Genomic DNA, 18446 nt, shown 5'->3' with positions numbered 1-18446 from the left:
TTTCTTGTCTTCTGTGCAATGAATGTGAACTTCGAGCAGATGACAACAATAGTAGCTTATCAAAGTTGGTACTAGCGAAATTCATGCTATTGGACTACCACATTTATTTCTAAAGTCTTCACTTCTATTACATTTGGAAGAATTACATATCTAGATAGGAATAATTACATCTCTACACACAGCACAACACACCACTGTACACTTCGATTTCATAAAGCTGTGATTATTTCGTTCCTGTAGCTCGCGGTCGGTCTTATGGAATTCATTCTATTAAAAAACAGTTACATACAAATGGATACAGATGAAGATAGGGTGATAATGTCCCTCTCTTCCTCAAATGTTTTGTGGTTCTATGGTGTCAGGAGCCTCGGGCCAGAATGCAACTGCATCCATGATGCTATGACATCGACGAGTTGGTCCACATCCTTCACATTCTGGGTGCGAAGGACCTGTGACTCTGCACCTAGTGAAGTCCCAACCTCTCTAGCTACAGTCTCCCAAGGTGTCCCTACTGCCAAATTTGCAAGGAGCTCACCGCCCTTGTTTACGGCATCAGCCATTGCCGGAGGAACCTCTGGAAACACCTACACAAAATTAAGATATAATCAAGAAATGCACGATTCATATCAGTGACATGAGCTTCAATGTTCTCAACTCCCATTTTAATTTCTGTTTCTTATATTTGATCTCTACTTCAATTCATTTCAGTTCTACGAATAATACCTGTTGCAAAGGCAAGCCGTGGTCTCCTGGTAATGTTCGTATGGACATATCCAGACCAGAACTAATGGCAGACTCAGAACTTAAAACCTGAGCCAGTACTGGAGTCTCGTCAATATTGTCGTCTTTGAACTTCACAAGCAAATTTCGAGAGATGCCGTAATAAGATTTTATCTGCCCCAATTAAAAGAAATTCTCAAAATGGATGGTTTTAGATGGTATAAATGCATGGTTACAAGTTAGACCATTCCATATTGTAACTCTTCGTGACCTGTGCCTTCACAGCAGGGCGCATACAGTAATGTCCCACTGGGTATATGGGAGTCATGGGTTCCGGTACGTAAAGAAGAGAATGACTGTTATTGATTTACGGAGCAAGGAAAATCCTTAGCCCCATTAACACACTTCAAAACAAGATTTGTGTCTCAATCCTAGTCTTGATTCCATTTAACAATTAATGAACCACATTTTGATAAAGTCTCACCGCTTCCCAGAGTAGGCAAATACAATGAGATCAATACCTTTTATTGATCTACATTCTACACTGGCTTCTTATATAATATCATCACACTTATTATATGAGAATCGTTTTTTCAAAATGCATTAGTCAAAATCATAAATGATATTATTCACCATGAACCCCACGGTTTTTCAGAAATCTCTTCAGATTAGTGGAGTTCTTTACAATTTAAAAGATGTATCAAATAAAGAAAGGCAATGATCAGAAACTATCAAGTAATTCTCTATCCATTTTATCGAGCCCTAACTGCAAATGCTTCTATGGCCATCCATTCAGAGGCACATAAGCATAAGACAAATGTCAAAAAGAATTTCATTACCTCTGACTAAAGAATCCTAACTGAACTATGAACAATAAAAAACTTCAACGGAAATAGATATCATGAAAAATGTGGAAAAACAGGGAGCAACTTAGAAATCATAAGACTGAATTGAAAAACAAAAACAGGAAATTTACCATGATCACAAAAATTTCTATGATCACAGTGGACTAGACCAATATGTGACAATATGAAATAGTACTGCAAAAAATCTGTTTGGCATTTCATAATCACCAATTCAGTTGGGTATAGTGTTCAGCAACTCAAGCATGTTGCTATTTGGACCGTAGATCACCACGGACTGGTCTATCTTCCCATGCAACCCACACGATTCTCATGTGGTTGTTGGTTTCTCAACTTGCACAGTTTCCTATTTCCTCTCTAGTACCTCATGGGGCTTTGTGCATGTCACACTGACTTCGGTAAAGGAGTTTCATGAAGTCATTAAAATTGTATTTTTATCACATTTTTCTAGGAAATTCTTTGCAGCCCCCAAAAGGTATGTTTTTACTATTTCAGAATTTCTTGTACCTCGTTCTTTCTTTTTTGAAGATAAAGAAAGAGGAGAATGAAAATACTGGAAGAATGATTAACATTACACAGAATGTAGTTATTAGCATCATAAAGCTTAACATGCCTTGGTGTGCAAAAGAAAGTTAAATGGATGTTACTTTGAAGTTTGAATGGGAATCCCGCATACCAGTCGACGAGTTTCGTCTGGTTTTGGAATGAATTCTTCCCGGCCCTTTACCAAATCCATGTACAAAGGAGGCAGTTGCTCAACTAGTGGAAGTACTTGTTTGAGAATTGGTGGACTCAAGCTCTCCAACTGCTTCATAGCCATCTCTGCCTGCAAATTTGTTTAGGAATGAAAACAAACAATTCTAGAGAGCCAATGGCATATTTTGCTCTGTCCAATCACAAACATGCAGCTGAACCAGCAAAAAAAGATGTCACTGCACTCTATTTGATAAGAGCAGCATTGAGGTTCTGCACTCAACAGTGTAATTTGTAACAGAAAAATATCTATCCAATCTATTTACTGCCTCAAACTCTTGCTTTCAAACAAAACAAAAAACACACACATATGCAGTTTTGTATGAGTTTAACTAATGATCTGCTGAAAAGCCTGAATTGAACAATCTAAAATGCCTAATTTTTTAGAATCTACACAATTTAATTCCTGAAATCCCATATTGATTACAGGAAGAGAGAGAGAGAGGAAGCCCCAAATTTTTGGAGAGAAACCATTAACATATGCATGTTTCTTTACATAATGCTCTTGAAAGAGGTGGAGACTTATAGAAGACATTCAGTATGTCTATAGAATATGCTCTCTCTCTCTCTCTCTCTCTCTCTCTATATATATATATATATATATATATATATATATATACATATATATATCATCATCATAGCTTTTTCACAATTAATTGAGGATCGGCTACATGAATCTTAGTCCGCCATTCTGCTCTATTAAAGGCCATACCTTCAGTGAGGCCATAAGTCCCCGTATCTTTCCGAATTATTTCCAATTATGTCCTTTTGGGCTTACCCCTATCCCTTTTAAGTCCTTCCACTTGAACTGACTCACACCTCCTAACAGATGTTGTACTTGGTCGGCACCACACATGGCCAGCCCACCTAAGTCTACTCTCTCTCATCTTGTCGCATATTGGTGCCACATCTAAATTCTCCCAAATGGATTTATTTCAAATTCTATCCCTTCTTGTCTTGCCACTCATCCATCTCAACATCCTCATCTCCGCTACACTCATTTTATGGGTATATTGTTTTTGTCCACCTAATATTCAACCACATAAAGCAAAGCAGGTCTCACAACTGTCGTATAGAACTTGCCCTTCAAGTTCATTGGTATGCGGCGATCACATGCCACACCTAAATTCTCTCGAATGGATTCATTTCGAATTCTATCCCTTCTTGTCTTACCACTCATCCATATCAACATCCTCATCTCCGCTACATTCATTCTATGGATATATTATTTTTTGTTCACGCAACATTCAACCCCATATAGAAAAGCTAGTTTCACAGTTGTCCTACAGAACTTGCCTTTCAGCTTCATTAGTATGCGGCGATCACATAAAATTCCAGTTGCACATCTCCACTTCGCCCACTCAGCTCTAATCCTGTGTGCAATATCTTCCTCAATCTCTCCATTTTCCAGGATTATCGACCCAAGATATCGAAAAAGCGATCTTTTTTGCACTTCCTGGCCGTCAATCTTAACTACTTCCTTGTCTCAAGTCATGTTATTACTAAACTTATATTCCATATACTCTGTCTTAGTCCGACTAATCTTAAAACCTTTAGATTCTAGAGCATCCCTTCGAATTATAACTTTGTGTTGGCACCGTTTCGGGTCTCATCGATCAAAACTATGTCATCTGCAAACAACAAGCACCATGGTACCTCATCTTGTAGGTGCCTAGTTAAGTTGCCCATAATTAAGACAAAGAGGTTTGAGCTCAATGCTGACCTTTGATATAGGCCTATTGTCACTGAAAACTCACTCGTCACTCCACTAGTTGTTTATACACTAGTTAACGCTCCATCATACATATCTCTCACCAAGTCGATGTAGTGTCTAGTGACTCCTTTATTTTCTAACACCTGCCAAATCAAATCTCAAGGTACTTTATCATAAACTTTCTCTAGATCAATAAAGACCATGTGGAGGTCTTTTCCTTTCGCCCTAAACTTCTCAATCAGTTGCCTAAGTAGGACAACAGCCTCAATTGTTGACCTTCTTGACATAAAACCAAATTGGCTTTCAGATACAGTCGTTTAATGCCTTAGTCGTTACTCAATCACTCTCTTCTAGAGCTTCATAGAACGGCTCATAAGCTTGATTCCTTGATAGTTCGCACAATTTTGTATGTCTCCTTTGTTCTTGTAAATAAGTACCACAATACTTTTCTTCCATTCGTCTGGCATTATCTTTGTTCTCAACACCTTGTTCAAGAGCTTCGTCAGCCAGTCAATGCCAATCCCCCCATGCACTTCCAAACCTTTATCGGGATATCATCTAGTCCTAAAAACCTTTCCTATCTTCATCCTTTTCAAAGCTTTTTTCACTTCTGACATCCTAATCCTATGAATGTATCTATGATTTTCGCCCTCATTTGTACCACCAGTTCCTTCTACCACTATGTTCCCATTGTATTCATGATTTAATAATTTTTTAAAATAAACTCTCCACCTTTCGTTGACCTCATCATCTTTACCAAGACCATTTGATCCTCACTCTTAATGCATTTAATATGGTTTAGATCCCTACACTTTTTCTCTCTTATTTTTGCTAATTTGAAGATATCTTTTTCACCTTCTCTTGTTCCCAGTTTATTGTATAGATTATTATATGCTTTAAGTTTAGCTTTACTTACTATTTGTTTAGCGTTTTTCTTGGCATTTTTATATTCTTCTGAGTTTTGATTGTTTCTATTACACTGTCAAGTTTTATAACATGCTCGTTTTTCGCTAATGGCCTTTTGAACCTCATCACTCGCCACTTTCTTTATCGGAGTTTCTTTTCCTTCTAGATTCTCCTAAAACTTCTTTTACCATTTTCTTAATACAGTTAGTCATCTCATTCCATATTACAGTGACAACATGTTCAAAGCTCAATTCCCTTTTTCAACTAATTTATCCCCAAATAAGTTTATTTTCTCAGTTTTTAAATTCTGTCGCCTAGTTCTTGGACCCCCATTACTTTCAACCCTTTTCTTCCATGTCTTTATACAGACGTCCACAACCACAAGCCTCTGTTGGGTAGTCAAACTCTCTCTTGGGATAACCTTGCAGTCTTTACATGATGGTCGATCTACCTTCTTAGCTACGAAGATCTATCTGGCTTTTACATGATCCACTTTTATAGGTTATTAAATGTTCATCTCACTTTTTAAAGTAAGTGTTTGCTATTGCTAGGTCGTAGGCATAGCAAAATTTAGAATAGTCTCACCCATCTCATTTCTTTTTCCAAACCCATGTCCCACATATACCCCTTCATATCCTCTACTATCCTTCCCTACATGACCATTTAAGTCCCCTCCTAAAAAGGACCCCTCTCCATTTGGTATGTCTTGGACTATTCTATCTATGTCCTCCCAAACTTGTCTCTTAATTCTATCATCTAATTCTACTTGTGGTGCATAAGCACTAATTACATTAATTAATTAATGAGAGCCTATCACCTATTCTTTTGATATTAACTACTTTATCTTTTAAAACTTTGTCTACTATTATGTCTACGCCATTTCTATTATTATCCTTTGTTTATTTTTATGTATACCCATCTATTTCTTTAGCTTTTTCTCCTTTCTATTCAGTTTCCTACGGACAGGATATGTTTACTTTCATTTGTCTCATTGTATCCACTAGTTTCTTTACACCTGTAAGCGTTTCTACATTCCATGTGGCTAGACGAATCCTAGTCTCTTGGACTAGTTTCTTTACCTGAGCTCGTCCAGGATGTCGTGGGAACCCTTGCATATTTTTCACCGCAACTGGGTAGCGCTGCAGCGCGTCACTTCTAGGGAACGCCCTAGCTGCCCCTTGGTCATTTCTCATTGTACCCGGGTTCCGATACAATGCGTTGCTTCTGGGGGAATGCCCTAGCATAAGCAGATACTGTAGGTTAAGGATTCATGATAAGTTGTGGCAAAATTTTACGTTGGCTGCCTACTTAACACAACCCAACCCTATATATCAAGATACCACAAAAGATAACTTCGCATTGTTAGTAAATCCATCTTTTACAACTCATTATAATATTAACGATTATATATTTTGAATGGTTGTGAATTTTAGATTATACCATATATATATATATATGGGTGCGGTTTGTATAGAGCCTAGGCTCTAAACAATCAAATTAGAGCCTACCTTCAAATAGTATCAAAAAAAGTTGTTTCAAAATTGGAAATCTTTGTGATAGCCTTAAAATATGTTTTTATATTTATTTATATAGTTTACAGCTTCAAAAATTGTGTAGATTGACAGTTCTATGAAAACTTGAAAATCTTGAAGATTGACGATCCAAAAATGTGTTACAAAATACACTATTTCCAAAACTTGAAATCCATTTTTTTTTCATGTCCATGCTTCTTGATGTCGAGATGATCAATTTGAAAATATTTGAACATCAAAACAACCTCTTCTTATATATATATATAGGAAGATACTACGACATGCCTATAGGCAAAAATGAACAGCGATTTCGCCTACCCTCATCACCGTCCAAAGTTCATCGCACGGTTATGATTGTTTGGTAGTGTTTCATTTTTTATTTTTTTTCTACAAATCGGAATGACCTGAATTTGGAGCATGTGTTTATAAAAAATAGGCAAATCTACAAAAAATATCAAAAAAATATTTCACATGAAAACAATTGACCAAAATACCCCAGAAAAGTTTCGGGGGTCTTTTGGACAATTTTATTTTTTTTTGTATTTTTAATAAATGTGCATTACTAAGATATACACACACTAAAAATTTCAAATCATTCCGATTTGTAAAAAAATAAAAAATAAAACACTATCGGACAATCGTGACCGTGCGATGAACTTTGGAGCGTTATGAGGGTAGGCAAAATCACTATTCATTTTCGCCTATAGGCGTTGGGAAGAATTTTCCATATATATATATATATATAATTTAGTGCATTCCTTATAATCCATTTGTAGAGTTCACATTATTTTGTGACCTATACACATGATCACAAATCCAAGTACTTGGCAAATAAAGAGTTCATCATTTAGCTTGAGCAGGATGGCAGCATGTGGAAACTAGGCTTCAATAAATTCTGGAGATTTTCACATTCATTTTTCATCCAGAAAATTGTACATCAACTGAGTTGATGATATGCAATGTATGCCAAGGACAAAAAAATGGCTATCACCTATGTGAGTATTCTCATAACAACTTAGATATGGTAAGAAACATGTCTTGCAAATGACAATGATAGCATCAGAGGCTCACTCCATATCGAACAGTAGGAGAAGATGTGAGCTGAGAAAGCACCGGACCAAAACTTTGGGCCATTGGAACAATCACTGGAGAAAACATTGGGATGGCGAGGCTTGCTTCCTGAAAAATTCGGGGCATTGCCAATCTTTAATTTCGTAAGTTTAATATTTTAAGTAATGAATGGGCAAAATGAAGATACAACCGCTTCCGAGATAAACAAGAATAACAAAGAGAACAATCACTTCCCAAAGCATTAAAGGCTGCACTGCCTTCAAAATCATGCAATAGTATACCATAAGTAAAGGAGGAGAATACATTAGCAAGTGAAGGCATATGCCAAACAATAACATTCACATCAATGGAATTTTAGAGTGATTAGGATAAGACTTAATATTCATGTTAGCATACTTTAATTCTCTTGAAATGCTAATTAAGAGATTGACAATTTCCTTGCAAGGCAGATAAAAAGGCTCAATATAATATAAAGCCTCCCTTGCAACAGGTTCACAAGGCCTAACATACAGATGTTGTCAATAGAACTTATCCAAAATGAACTCTGTCTTGCAAGACGTATGAAAGCTATAAAAGAGAGTACCTTATTGTTGAATGCCATAAATACATTTCCACACCTGTTTACAGCGTACCTAGATCCTGTAGCATAAACTCAAATTACATTTAGCATTTTTTATGCATAAAAAGCATAAAGCCAAGTTGTTATTGAAAACCATAAATATCAGAAGAGGTCACCTATCAAAAGGTGGATTACTGATCCTAAAGAATGACCAACGCCAAAAATTGGAAGCTCATTTACCTAAAGCATAGAAGCAAGTGGACAATGAGCAATTTCAACAAATAAATAAGTTTTCTACAGGTCCACACATCTAGGAACTCACACTTCCTTGTAAAAATCGTAGGCATCTATCAAACTTGAATTGCACATCATCTGCAATAAAGAAGTGATCAAATCCACTGGCAAATGGTGTTGCGACCACCAATACCCCCCTGAGCCATCAAATTTAGAAAACAATGAGATAAGGAGATTGTTACAATTTTCTAGTCAAATATGGAAACCATGCCATAGAAAGCTAAAAAGGCCAGATGAACTAAATGCAAATAAAAAGTCATTCTTTTTTTGGATAGTTTAGAGGTAGGAATCGAAGTCGAGATGTAGGGTTGCTAAAGTCAACTACTAAGCACTCAAGCCCAAGCCCGATTCCTAATAAAAAGTCATGTTAATATAAAAGGGTGTCGTTTCTATAAGGTTGCAACCTTAAGCAATCCAATTAAGGTGCAACTCCAAATTTTATCATAACAGGTAATTTTGGTGTAAAAAAATCTTAGGATTATCTAAAAATCTATTTTCATATCTAATTATAAAATTTTAAACTCTAAATATGATTAAAATCAAGTAGATCTATAAACATATGAAAATCTTGAAAATGGACGGTCTAGATAATGTGTTGCAAGAAAAACTATTTTTGGGACTCAAATCTTCTTTTTTTCATATTCATACATCTCGATGTCAAGATGATCAATTAGAGGGTTTTTCAACATTAAAACAACCTTTTCCGATGGATTTTTTAGGTGCATCTTTTATTCTACATTTTAAAGTTGCAACCTTGTATAAACGTTTTCCATAATAAAATACTCCAATATCCTGTACAAATTTACAAAGCCACCCACCAACAGAAATAATATCCGATGCATTAGCATTTGTTTAACCATACCCAGCCTTTATGACATCATTTTATAAAACTCTCATAAATAAACTCACACATAGATATCAATAACTACAAACTACTATTGAGTAAGCAAATAATAACCCCATATAAGATTGCGAAGACCACTCACTTTTCTGAAAGGCGCTCAAGAAACAAACGATATGTAATCTGAGGAGCAGCCCCAACAAAAATACCACCAACAAAGTGGACAATTGATGTTGGCCTTGAGCTTCTTGGCTTTAGCACCCATGCTCCCTAATTAAAACAATGAGAATTCATGAGAAGTTTTGGTAGAGTTTTATGTTGGCTATCTACCTAACACAACCCACCCCCTTTCCCTAGCTTTGGGAAGGGAAAGTTTAAGGTCCTCCCTAATTAAAACAATAAAGAATTTTTAAAAAATCAGAAATGATGCAAAATACATGATGTGTAGGACATGCAACCATAATGAACCCTTTAGCAACGTGTATTGCGCACATTACTAGAGGTAATATAATTTGCTAATCATACCAAAATAAAGACAGACCAGGTTGTTGGTGGAGACGAGGCAGAGGAGGTGGGGTATAGAGAGAGAGAAAGAGAGAGTTCCTTGGTGGGAGAGGTAGAGGAGGTGGGCTAGAGAGAGAGTCAACCTTTTTTTTGGGGTGGGGAGAGGGGAGAGAGAGAGAGAGAGAGAGAGAGAGAGAGAGAGAGAGAGAGTTTTATCAGGAAGACGAAACATTTTAACTATTAATCATTTAATATATTATCCGATTTTGTCATATTATAAAAGGAGAGGGTAGAAATAGTAAATAAGGGAGAGGAAAAGGCAGGGAGGTGGGAGAGGATCCGAAATTTCAAAACCAAAGGGGGTCCAGCTTTCTATGGACTCAAAGGGTTTATTTGGGTATAAGTAAGAGGGAGGGGGGTATTTGTCTTTTTCCCTTTTCTTTTTTAAAAAAAGGGTTTAAAATGCACTTTATCATAATTGTACCCAACATGAGAAAATCAAAGTCTTTTTAAAATTCATGTAACGATTTAGTCAGTATTGTCTTCTCATGATGCAGGAAGGGAAGGTGGGAAATTGAATCCACCATTATCCTGAACCTTAACAAGTATGATAAAAAATAATGGAGAAAGAACATGGTTATAAATCAAGCCAAAAGAACTTTCTTTTTTCATCAAATAAAATTTATTCCAATAACATAAGCCTCCCGAAATTTGACATCCAACCTTTTATAAGCTTATGAACCCTAAAATTAACTTGAGACCCTAGTACCCATTCAAGACTCTAAAACCCCCCTAAACAATACTAAAAATTTCAGAAATATCCCTGTGAACAGCAAGGCATGAATAGTAATGCATGAACAGTATATGCATGAACAGTACATGAATAGTACCCATGAACAGTAAATAAAATATAAAATATAAAACCTTAGAATCCGTAGAAAACTTTAAAATCCTAAAAAATAAATACTAAAACTAAAATTAGAATATACATCTCTTGAAATTAAACAAAAATTAGAATAATTTTGTCCTACATCATTCTTCCTTGGTTGGAGAAAACTCGTCCTCGAGTTTTGAAACGAACTAGGATGAATTTTGCATTAAACCCATGATCTTCTTCAACCTTTAAAGCCTTGTTACGATCCTTAGAACAATATTCAAACTTTTTCATCTCTAGATACACAACCACTCAACAAGATATGTGTTCATCATCGATCTTTTTGTCAATAAAATAAGATGCATCTTCATCATCTATCTCCATGCATTTTTTGTAATTGTTGATCATATTCTCAAAATCCTCACATGTTGCATTTCTAGCCTTCCCGCTTGTGCCTCCTTCATCACCTTATTTCTGTCTTCACCTAAAATCTCTATATGCTTGAGCTCCTTTGGGTTCAAGTCAACATCTTGCTTCTCTATCTCTCCATTCATGAGAAAATGAGATATCCTTGCTGCCCCAAGTAGTGGATTTCTTGCGCAATCCAATCATAACTGCATCCTTATGGCTAAGACCTCCACAACCAGCCATCGCAATCTCTAACCATCTTTGAACCTACTAATTTGATGCAAGAAGAGAAGGTAGGAAATTAAATCCACCATTTTCCTGAATCTTAAACAAGTAAAATCAGCAATAATGGAGAAAAAACATGGCTGTAAATCAAGCGAAAAGAAGAACCTTCTTCTTTTATAAAATAAAATTCATTCCAATAACATAAGCCTCCTGAAATTTAATATCCAACCTTTAATGAGTTTATGAAATCCTAAAATTAACTTGAGACCCAAATACATTTTTAAAACTCTAAAATACCCCTAAACAATACTTAAATTCTAGAAATACTCCTGTGAACATTAATGCATGAACAATAGTAATGTGTGAACAATATGCATGAACAATAACATGGATAGTACCCATGTATAATAAATAAAATATAAAAGTATAAAAAACCCTAGAAAACTTACAAACCCTAAAAGTAAATGTTAAAACTAAAATTAAAATATACATCTCTTGAAATTAAACAAAAATTATAAATTATAAATTATAAATAATTTTGTCCTGCATCATCCAACCAATATTGAATCCAAAGTACTTGAAAGGGGGGGGATGATCATCATGAAGATCATCATTCAAGGCTTTAGAGGCATTTTTAGGCCCCAATTGCTCAAGCAAACCAACGAAGTTGGTTTATAACCAGTAGGGCCTAAGCAGTCATTTCCTAAATGGGGTCAAAATAGTGATTTTAACATCAAAGAGAAAAAATATGCCTATGAGAAGTTGAAGTAATATTTTAGGCTTATTTTTAGGATTATTTTATTTTGTCAAGGGTAAAAGTGTCATATTTGGGGTCAAGTTTAGTTAGGAGTTCTAAATTCTAATCACATGAGATTCAGGATTATCGGGGTCCAAATAAAGTCTATAAATAAAAGTCGAGTTATGGTTTCGCATTCAGAGTTGGTTATTGTTATTTCTGAACATTGTTATTATGAATTCGATTGAATTCCAAAGCCATTGAAGCTAGGCTTCTTAGTGTACACTAATTTCAGGCAACATATTATTTATTTGATTTCTTCTATGTTATTGGAATTGACATCATTTATCTTGACAAGGAATTGCTTATTTGAAACAAATGGCAATAAGACATCACCTTTCTTCTTTACAAACCATTCATTTAAAACTTGGCCAAGTCCACTCGGACTCGGCCCGGTTACTTGAACTCGGCTCCTTGTTGAGCGAAGTACTCGGGTCCAAGTCGGGGCACTTAAAAGAATAAAATAAAAATCATATAAAAATATGAAGTCAATGAATAAAATTTATACATGTAATTTTGGATTTCTTTTACAATGATTTTTTAGTTTTTCTAGACAAATGCCTTTATTTTTATATTTTCCTCTTTTTTTCATATATTATTTGTAAAATATCTCCAACTATAAATTCATTTTTTTCTATATCCATGTTATATGTAATATTTTTAGTTTTTTTGGACTTTTTCCTTTGGTTCTGTTTAACTTTTACAATTTTTATTTCATTTTTAACCATTTTTTATTTTTTAAAATTTGTATACTACTCAGCCGAGTCCACTCAGACTCGGCATAGTTACTTGCCTTGGGCCAGGGTCAAGTCCAAGGCCCAAGGCAAGTTAAAAATTACAAACATATCTCAAATCAGCAAAATATGCAAATATTTTGGATGATGCAGAAGATCGTTCTCACTGATTAGGATCCTATTCTTCTGCTCCAAGGGAAAAAGACATTAGTACAAGTACAGATAATAAAGCAAAATAAAAGTCCAGAGTTTGGCAAACAAGACAAAGTCCTCAATAAAACAATGGGGACACTATTACAAGGGATTCAGAAGGTGATCACGTTCATTTGAGCGCCTGATTCTAACTTGTTGGTTGAGAAGCATGGTACAAGAATTGTTTGGAGTGTTTCCAAATCATAGCTCTATGATTTCATTTTGATTTTGAATAAATTATTAGTCCAATACTGCAAATGGAAACGAGAAAGGCAACTTAACAATTGCAAAAGTGAAACATGGACACTGTTTCCCCTCTGAGAATTCAGAGAAAAATAAGCAGCTTTAAACACATTGCAAAGATATAATCTTTATTTACTTGGATATTTAACTGCTCTAGGGGATAGTCAAAGATCTACAAGGCACCATGTTTACCCTCCAATATATCAACTACTATATGATGATACGGATTTAGACATAATCTTGGATTGTACCTTACTACCCTTGAAATAGAATAAAGACATTACAGATGCAGTAACTCCCAATTGATGTTGCTTTCGAGTCTCATCTTAGCATTTCCCCCAGATGATAGATAAACAACAAATCCAACAAAGAAAATTCATCGCAGTCTACTGTGCATTTCTAATAATCAGTATAAACAACATATAGTATCCCAGCCAAGTATAGAACAATAAGAAAGTAATGTGTGCAACAAGCAGTTTGGGAACCTACACAAGCCATCTTTTATCAGGTATCGGCTTTTACCAAGCAAATTGCCCCAGTGAAAGGTGATAACTGGAGCACAACTAGTAGCATAGTGGGGTAAATCATGACGGGATTGTCGAGGAAAACATTGTGGTTTCATGAATACTCAACACCATGTTGCTGCAAGCTTCTGAAAAATATGCGGCGTACGCATCACTTAAACACATAGGTAATCTTTTCAGGATATCTTTCTAATGTGGTGCTAATTTATATAATACATCTACAAGCTTACCTAAACCAATACATGTTTCAAATACGATCAGATCTGGGCTGAACATCCAAATCAGACCAAGCCAGCTGGCCCTGTTACCAGTTTGGCTTCAGGTCCAGATAAGGAGATCATCAATGCATGAGATCCAAGTGAAAGAATACTTTGAGGAATCTCAAAACAAGAAATACTATAGCGAGCAACAGGTTCCTGTCACCTGCTAAACGAGGTGACCTGATAAATTACAGTCATAATGGACAACCAATTACAATTGCTAGGCCATGCACTTTACATTAACCACCCTAAGATAAACATAAAAAACAGGTTCCCAAACTTACATAATGTGGCAACAGATAAAGCACCACAATATGGTTTGTAGAGTTCAATCATATTACGTATCATACATCATTTCACTCGGTGATTGTCCATTATCATCCTGAATAATACCCAGAATGAGGAACCTTAAATTATTCATTTGGTCATTACCCATGAAGGAATTAACAATCAAATTTGTCTTAATAGTTAATAGCAAATGCAAAAAGAAGAAAGTCATCGAAGTATATTAGCAGTCGTAACAGTTCTCTTGTGATCATCAGCAAGATACTCAAGCAAAATGCGCCTTGCCTCTGTGCAAAACATGACATTTAGTAACACTAATGCTAAGTAAATACAACACCTCAATTTCACTCCAATCTCCTGAGGTACCCCAACCACCATATGATTGCTTTGCAGTGTCTGTCATTAGTCTGCAAAATAAGAAATAAAATAACACAATCCAATTTTAGACAACTAAACCTCAAATTAACACTTCTATTAAAAATTGGGACAGAAATATTCTTCTTATATGATTATAATGCTGATTGTACATGTAGAAAGCTAAAAATAATAGCTTCACCAACTTCAGCTAAATGCAGCTTTAACCTCCGTAGTTCTAGACGAATGCATGCAGTGAACTACTAAAAGGGGAAAAAAAAATGTGTATATACCAGGTATGAAAAGAAAAACGCAAAAGAGCCAAAAAGGTTGTTTAGTAACAAGAGATGCTATGGGAAGGACAATCCATATCTGTGGATTCGGACCCAAGCTTCAAGTTAGTACTCCATGCTTCCCAATAAACTTTAATCCAGTTTCAGTTCCATGAGAGCTTTATGAAGATTCTTTAGCAATTGTTTTTGGAAAAGTATTTGGTGAGTCAGCCAACTCATGCATCTACCCTGGTTTTCAAAGGATTCAAGACTTGAAACACATCCTAAATCACTTAAAAGCCATTTCTGCCCTCAGATCCATGAACTTGGAGCTCCAAAACCTGTGCAGCTATGAAGACATTTGAAGAAATAAAATGAAGTGCAGCTATGAAGACATTTGAAGAAATAAAATGAATGGTCCTAAAAAAAAAGAAGTACAAAACAGATCATTTTTAAGGCTCAAAATTCATTTCTCTTCTCAGACTCATGATCTTGTGGTGTCCAGGATAGACTTGGAAGATCTTGGATCCCAAAATCCATCTCCAAGATGGATATTACGAGGGATGACTCACTGTAACAGGTGTGTTGGTAGATGCAACTAAATCTTACCCATTTATTTAGCATCTTGAAGATATGTTGGCATGTGAATTACTTCAGAGTGAAAACAATTCAATAACCTCAAAAAACTAGCAGACATAGCAAAAGACAGTTGGCCTTTCTGATCTTTCCTTTTCTTTTGTCTTTTTTATCAGTGAAAGATAATTGCATTTCAACACATCTTATGCTTCAGTTAAGCAATCCTACTGGCACTTTCCCAGTTTTATTCAAAAATAAAAGTTAGATTGGGAAGAGATTACTCTCGGGCGAAGCCAACTCTTTATATTGCCAGCTGAGTAAGTAGCATTTCAAGCAATGGATGAAAATGAAAACAGTATGTGTGTGTGCAGAGGTTTTAATAGTCAATAAAATCTAGACAATTTTAAATTAGATTTTTAAAGGTTTAAACATGAAGTCCAAACCAGAATCAGAGTCCTGCAAAACCAATAACCTAAGTTTACCAATTACTTAAACTGGAGCAATCCAAGAAAGCCAAAGCTTAAACTTCAGATCATCCAAAAAAGCATACATCCATTATCCTGGAAGAAAAGTTAGAATACTTGGCAGGAATCATGAGTTGGCCACAGACCTATCTCAGTTTCATCATTATCCTCGTCATCATAATCAGAAGCCACAAAAACTACCATTACTACTACACACCTCAGTCTTTTCCTCAATTATCAATGAATGGATATTTATTTGAGAGGAAATTAAGAATGAAGAGAGAGAGAGAGAGAGAGATAGCTTACTTCTCAATCTGGGAGTAGAGCTGAATCCCAGCAGCGGGTTCGGTGGTGGCGCTTGATTCATTATTATTATTATTACTATCATTTTGGGGGGAGGGGGAGGGGGAGGGGGAGGAGGAGCAGGAGATGAAAGCGTGTTTTTTCTTAAATTGGAGCTGCGTATTTTTCTTCCAATATTTTGCAGGAAAAGGAGAGAGGGGAGGGGGAGGGGGAGGAGGAGAAGAAGAGATTGTAGAAGGAGGATTACTGCTAAGCTGAAGACGAAGGAGAGCGGGACACATGGCTGCCAAGCAATCAATCCGAGAGAAGAAGAAACAAAAAGATGGGTTGAGTGTTGTTCTTCTCTTTCCTTGGTATTTGGCGTGGGGGGGAGGGGGAGGGGGGGGGGGGCGGGCGGGAACACTCCCTCTCTTGCACTCGATGCAAAATTCGGGGAAGAAACTCGTTCCGTATCCCCTTTCTTTCTTTCTTGGATTAACCTACTAACCAGCTCGACTCCCTCTCTCGCACTCGAAGCATAATTCGGGGAAGAAACTATTTCCGTATCCCCTTTCTTTCTTGGATTAACCTACTAACCAGCTCGGCCAACACATATTATCAAAGTAAGCATTTTTCCTACAAAATACTCAAAGGCGTGATTTTTCCCAAAAATTTTAAATAACTATTTTATAAAAAATGGAGATTCAGAAGCACTTTTAGAAACTACTCTTTTGTAAGGCCCAGCAATATTCAGCTTTTTGAGAACTACATTCTGCTGCTTCTTTGTTGTCGAGTTAATCATGGCTAATTGCGATACAGGATATTTGTATTCATTCATTAATTGTTTAATTAAATTTCTGTGCGTTCTTGGAGGTCAGTATTATTAGTGTTGACGTATACATCATGGAAATACACATATATATTAAAAAATTATGTTAGGGCCATTTGTTTTAATTCAATTTTTACATGTATACTCTTTTCATTCTTATAAATAATTACAAAAAATAAAAAATTGAAAACACACTTTAGAAAAAAAATTAGCTTAATCAATATAGGCCGTCCATAGCCGACTCCAATTAATTGGGAAAAGGCGATAATGATGATGAATATAAGCCGTCCATTTTGGTCATGTGCTTAGATCTAGGCCTTAAAATGATTTTTTCATTTTTAATTTTTTTTATGATTCTTTTATTATTAGATAAACAATGTTGAAAAACAAAAAATTTATTTTCAGTTCATGAAGGATTAGATCTTGAAATTCACCAAATGAATGATCTAGATTCATTGTCAGAGGGGGACTCATTTTGACATATCTAGGGTGTAAGTTGAACTTTGTTTTTTGATAATTGACTATTGGGGTGAAGAGAGGCTGTGTATAATTTTTAGAGTCATACAAATGCTACAAACATGGTTTTCTAGAAGTGTGATTTCATTATATTATAATGAGGGGGTGCCATGCAATCATTCCCCCATATCCTTGTTTTAACTTTCATGTGGAATTATACCTAAATAATAAAAAAAAAAACTATCTTGTTGGTCAAACCCAAACCTCTTAACTCTTTTTCATGAAGAGAAGTATACACAGAGACCATTTACTTGAATTATACAAAAAAAAAAAACTATATTGTGAGTCAAACCCAAACCTATTAACTATTTTTCATGAGTAGAAGTATACAAGGAGACCTTTAATTTTTAATGCAAGGATGTCACAATCAAACCTCAATTTTTTTGTTTTTAAACTTTGTGTCGTACCCCAAGCTATCCAATTTGATGTCTAATGATTATTAATAATTGCGACGTGCTTGTATCAAAGATAAATAGTCTCATAGTACACAACCTCTTTTCATGAAAGGAAAATAGTTTGAGCTGTAGCCTATCAAAATAAGTAAAGCCTCACTTTATTACTCATCGAAAATTGAAATTCAAGCATTAGAAAACCTTTACATTCGTCATCTTGAAACATTATGGTTGTGAAAAAAAAGTAGGATTTAAAGCTTTAAAAATATAGTTATTGTAACAAAATTTTCTAGACCGTCAATTTCATCTTAAAAATAAGTGTCTATAGACGTACAAGATTTATAATATTTTTTGAGTTATCAATTTTATTGTCGGTATTGAAAATTGATTTTGGAGCCATTATGGAGGTTTCCATAGCCGAAAGTGGTTTTTGGATAAGGATTTGAGGTGACTAAGCCTTAAA

General features: G+C 35.4%; 1 protein-coding gene across 8 annotated transcripts; it reads right to left on the bottom strand.

Annotated features, from left to right (window-relative positions):
* Positions 1–102: 102 nt before the first annotated feature.
* LOC18434653 (Gut esterase (DUF1350)) lies at positions 103–16764 on the bottom strand. Of its 8 annotated transcripts, XR_016057964.1 has the most exons (11): positions 16271–16764; positions 14636–14705; positions 9399–9523; positions 8441–8549; positions 8295–8358; positions 8143–8198; positions 7560–7667; positions 6036–6193; positions 2260–2409; positions 724–894; positions 103–584 (listed from the first exon to the last, which is right to left on the bottom strand). XR_016057964.1 is itself a non-coding variant. In XM_011625212.3 (10 exons), the coding sequence occupies exons 1-10, from the start codon at positions 16546–16548 to the stop codon at positions 351–353; spliced, it is 1365 nt and encodes a 454-aa protein (XP_011623514.3). In that variant the 5' UTR covers positions 16549–16764; the 3' UTR covers positions 103–350. The 8 variants fall into 8 exon arrangements, 7 of the variants coding, with proteins under 7 accessions (XP_011623514.3, XP_088726087.1, XP_088726091.1 ...); XM_011625212.3 differs by lacking the exon at positions 6036–6193; XM_088869961.1 differs by lacking the exon at positions 6036–6193 and having other exon boundaries at positions 724–810.
* Positions 16765–18446: the final 1682 nt, after the last annotated feature.

This window comes from Amborella trichopoda, chromosome 6 (assembly GCF_054954075.1).
Source record: "Amborella trichopoda isolate Santa Cruz 75 chromosome 6, AtrichopodaSantaCruz75HAP2 v2.0, whole genome shotgun sequence".
In the NCBI taxonomy this organism is placed as follows: domain Eukaryota; kingdom Viridiplantae; phylum Streptophyta; class Magnoliopsida; order Amborellales; family Amborellaceae; genus Amborella; species Amborella trichopoda.
The sequence above is the reverse complement of the archived record's forward strand: the minus strand, read 5'-3'. Positions and strand labels throughout refer to the sequence as shown.

Bases quoted from the DNA above. Each gene is read 5' to 3' on its own strand.
- LOC18434653 (XM_011625212.3), bottom strand. From the start codon at position 16,548: ATGTGTCCCGCTCTCCTTCGTCTTCAGCTTAGCAGTAATCCTCCTTCT. The intron at 8,550-9,398 runs GTGAGTGGTCTT...TTGATGGCTCAG, and splicing joins CTTGAGCGCCTTTCAGAAAA to GGGGGTATTGGTGGTCGCAA. The intron at 2,410-7,559 runs GTGAGCCTCTGA...ACAAATTTGCAG, and splicing joins CTCCTACTGTTCGATATGGA to GCAGAGATGGCTATGAAGCA.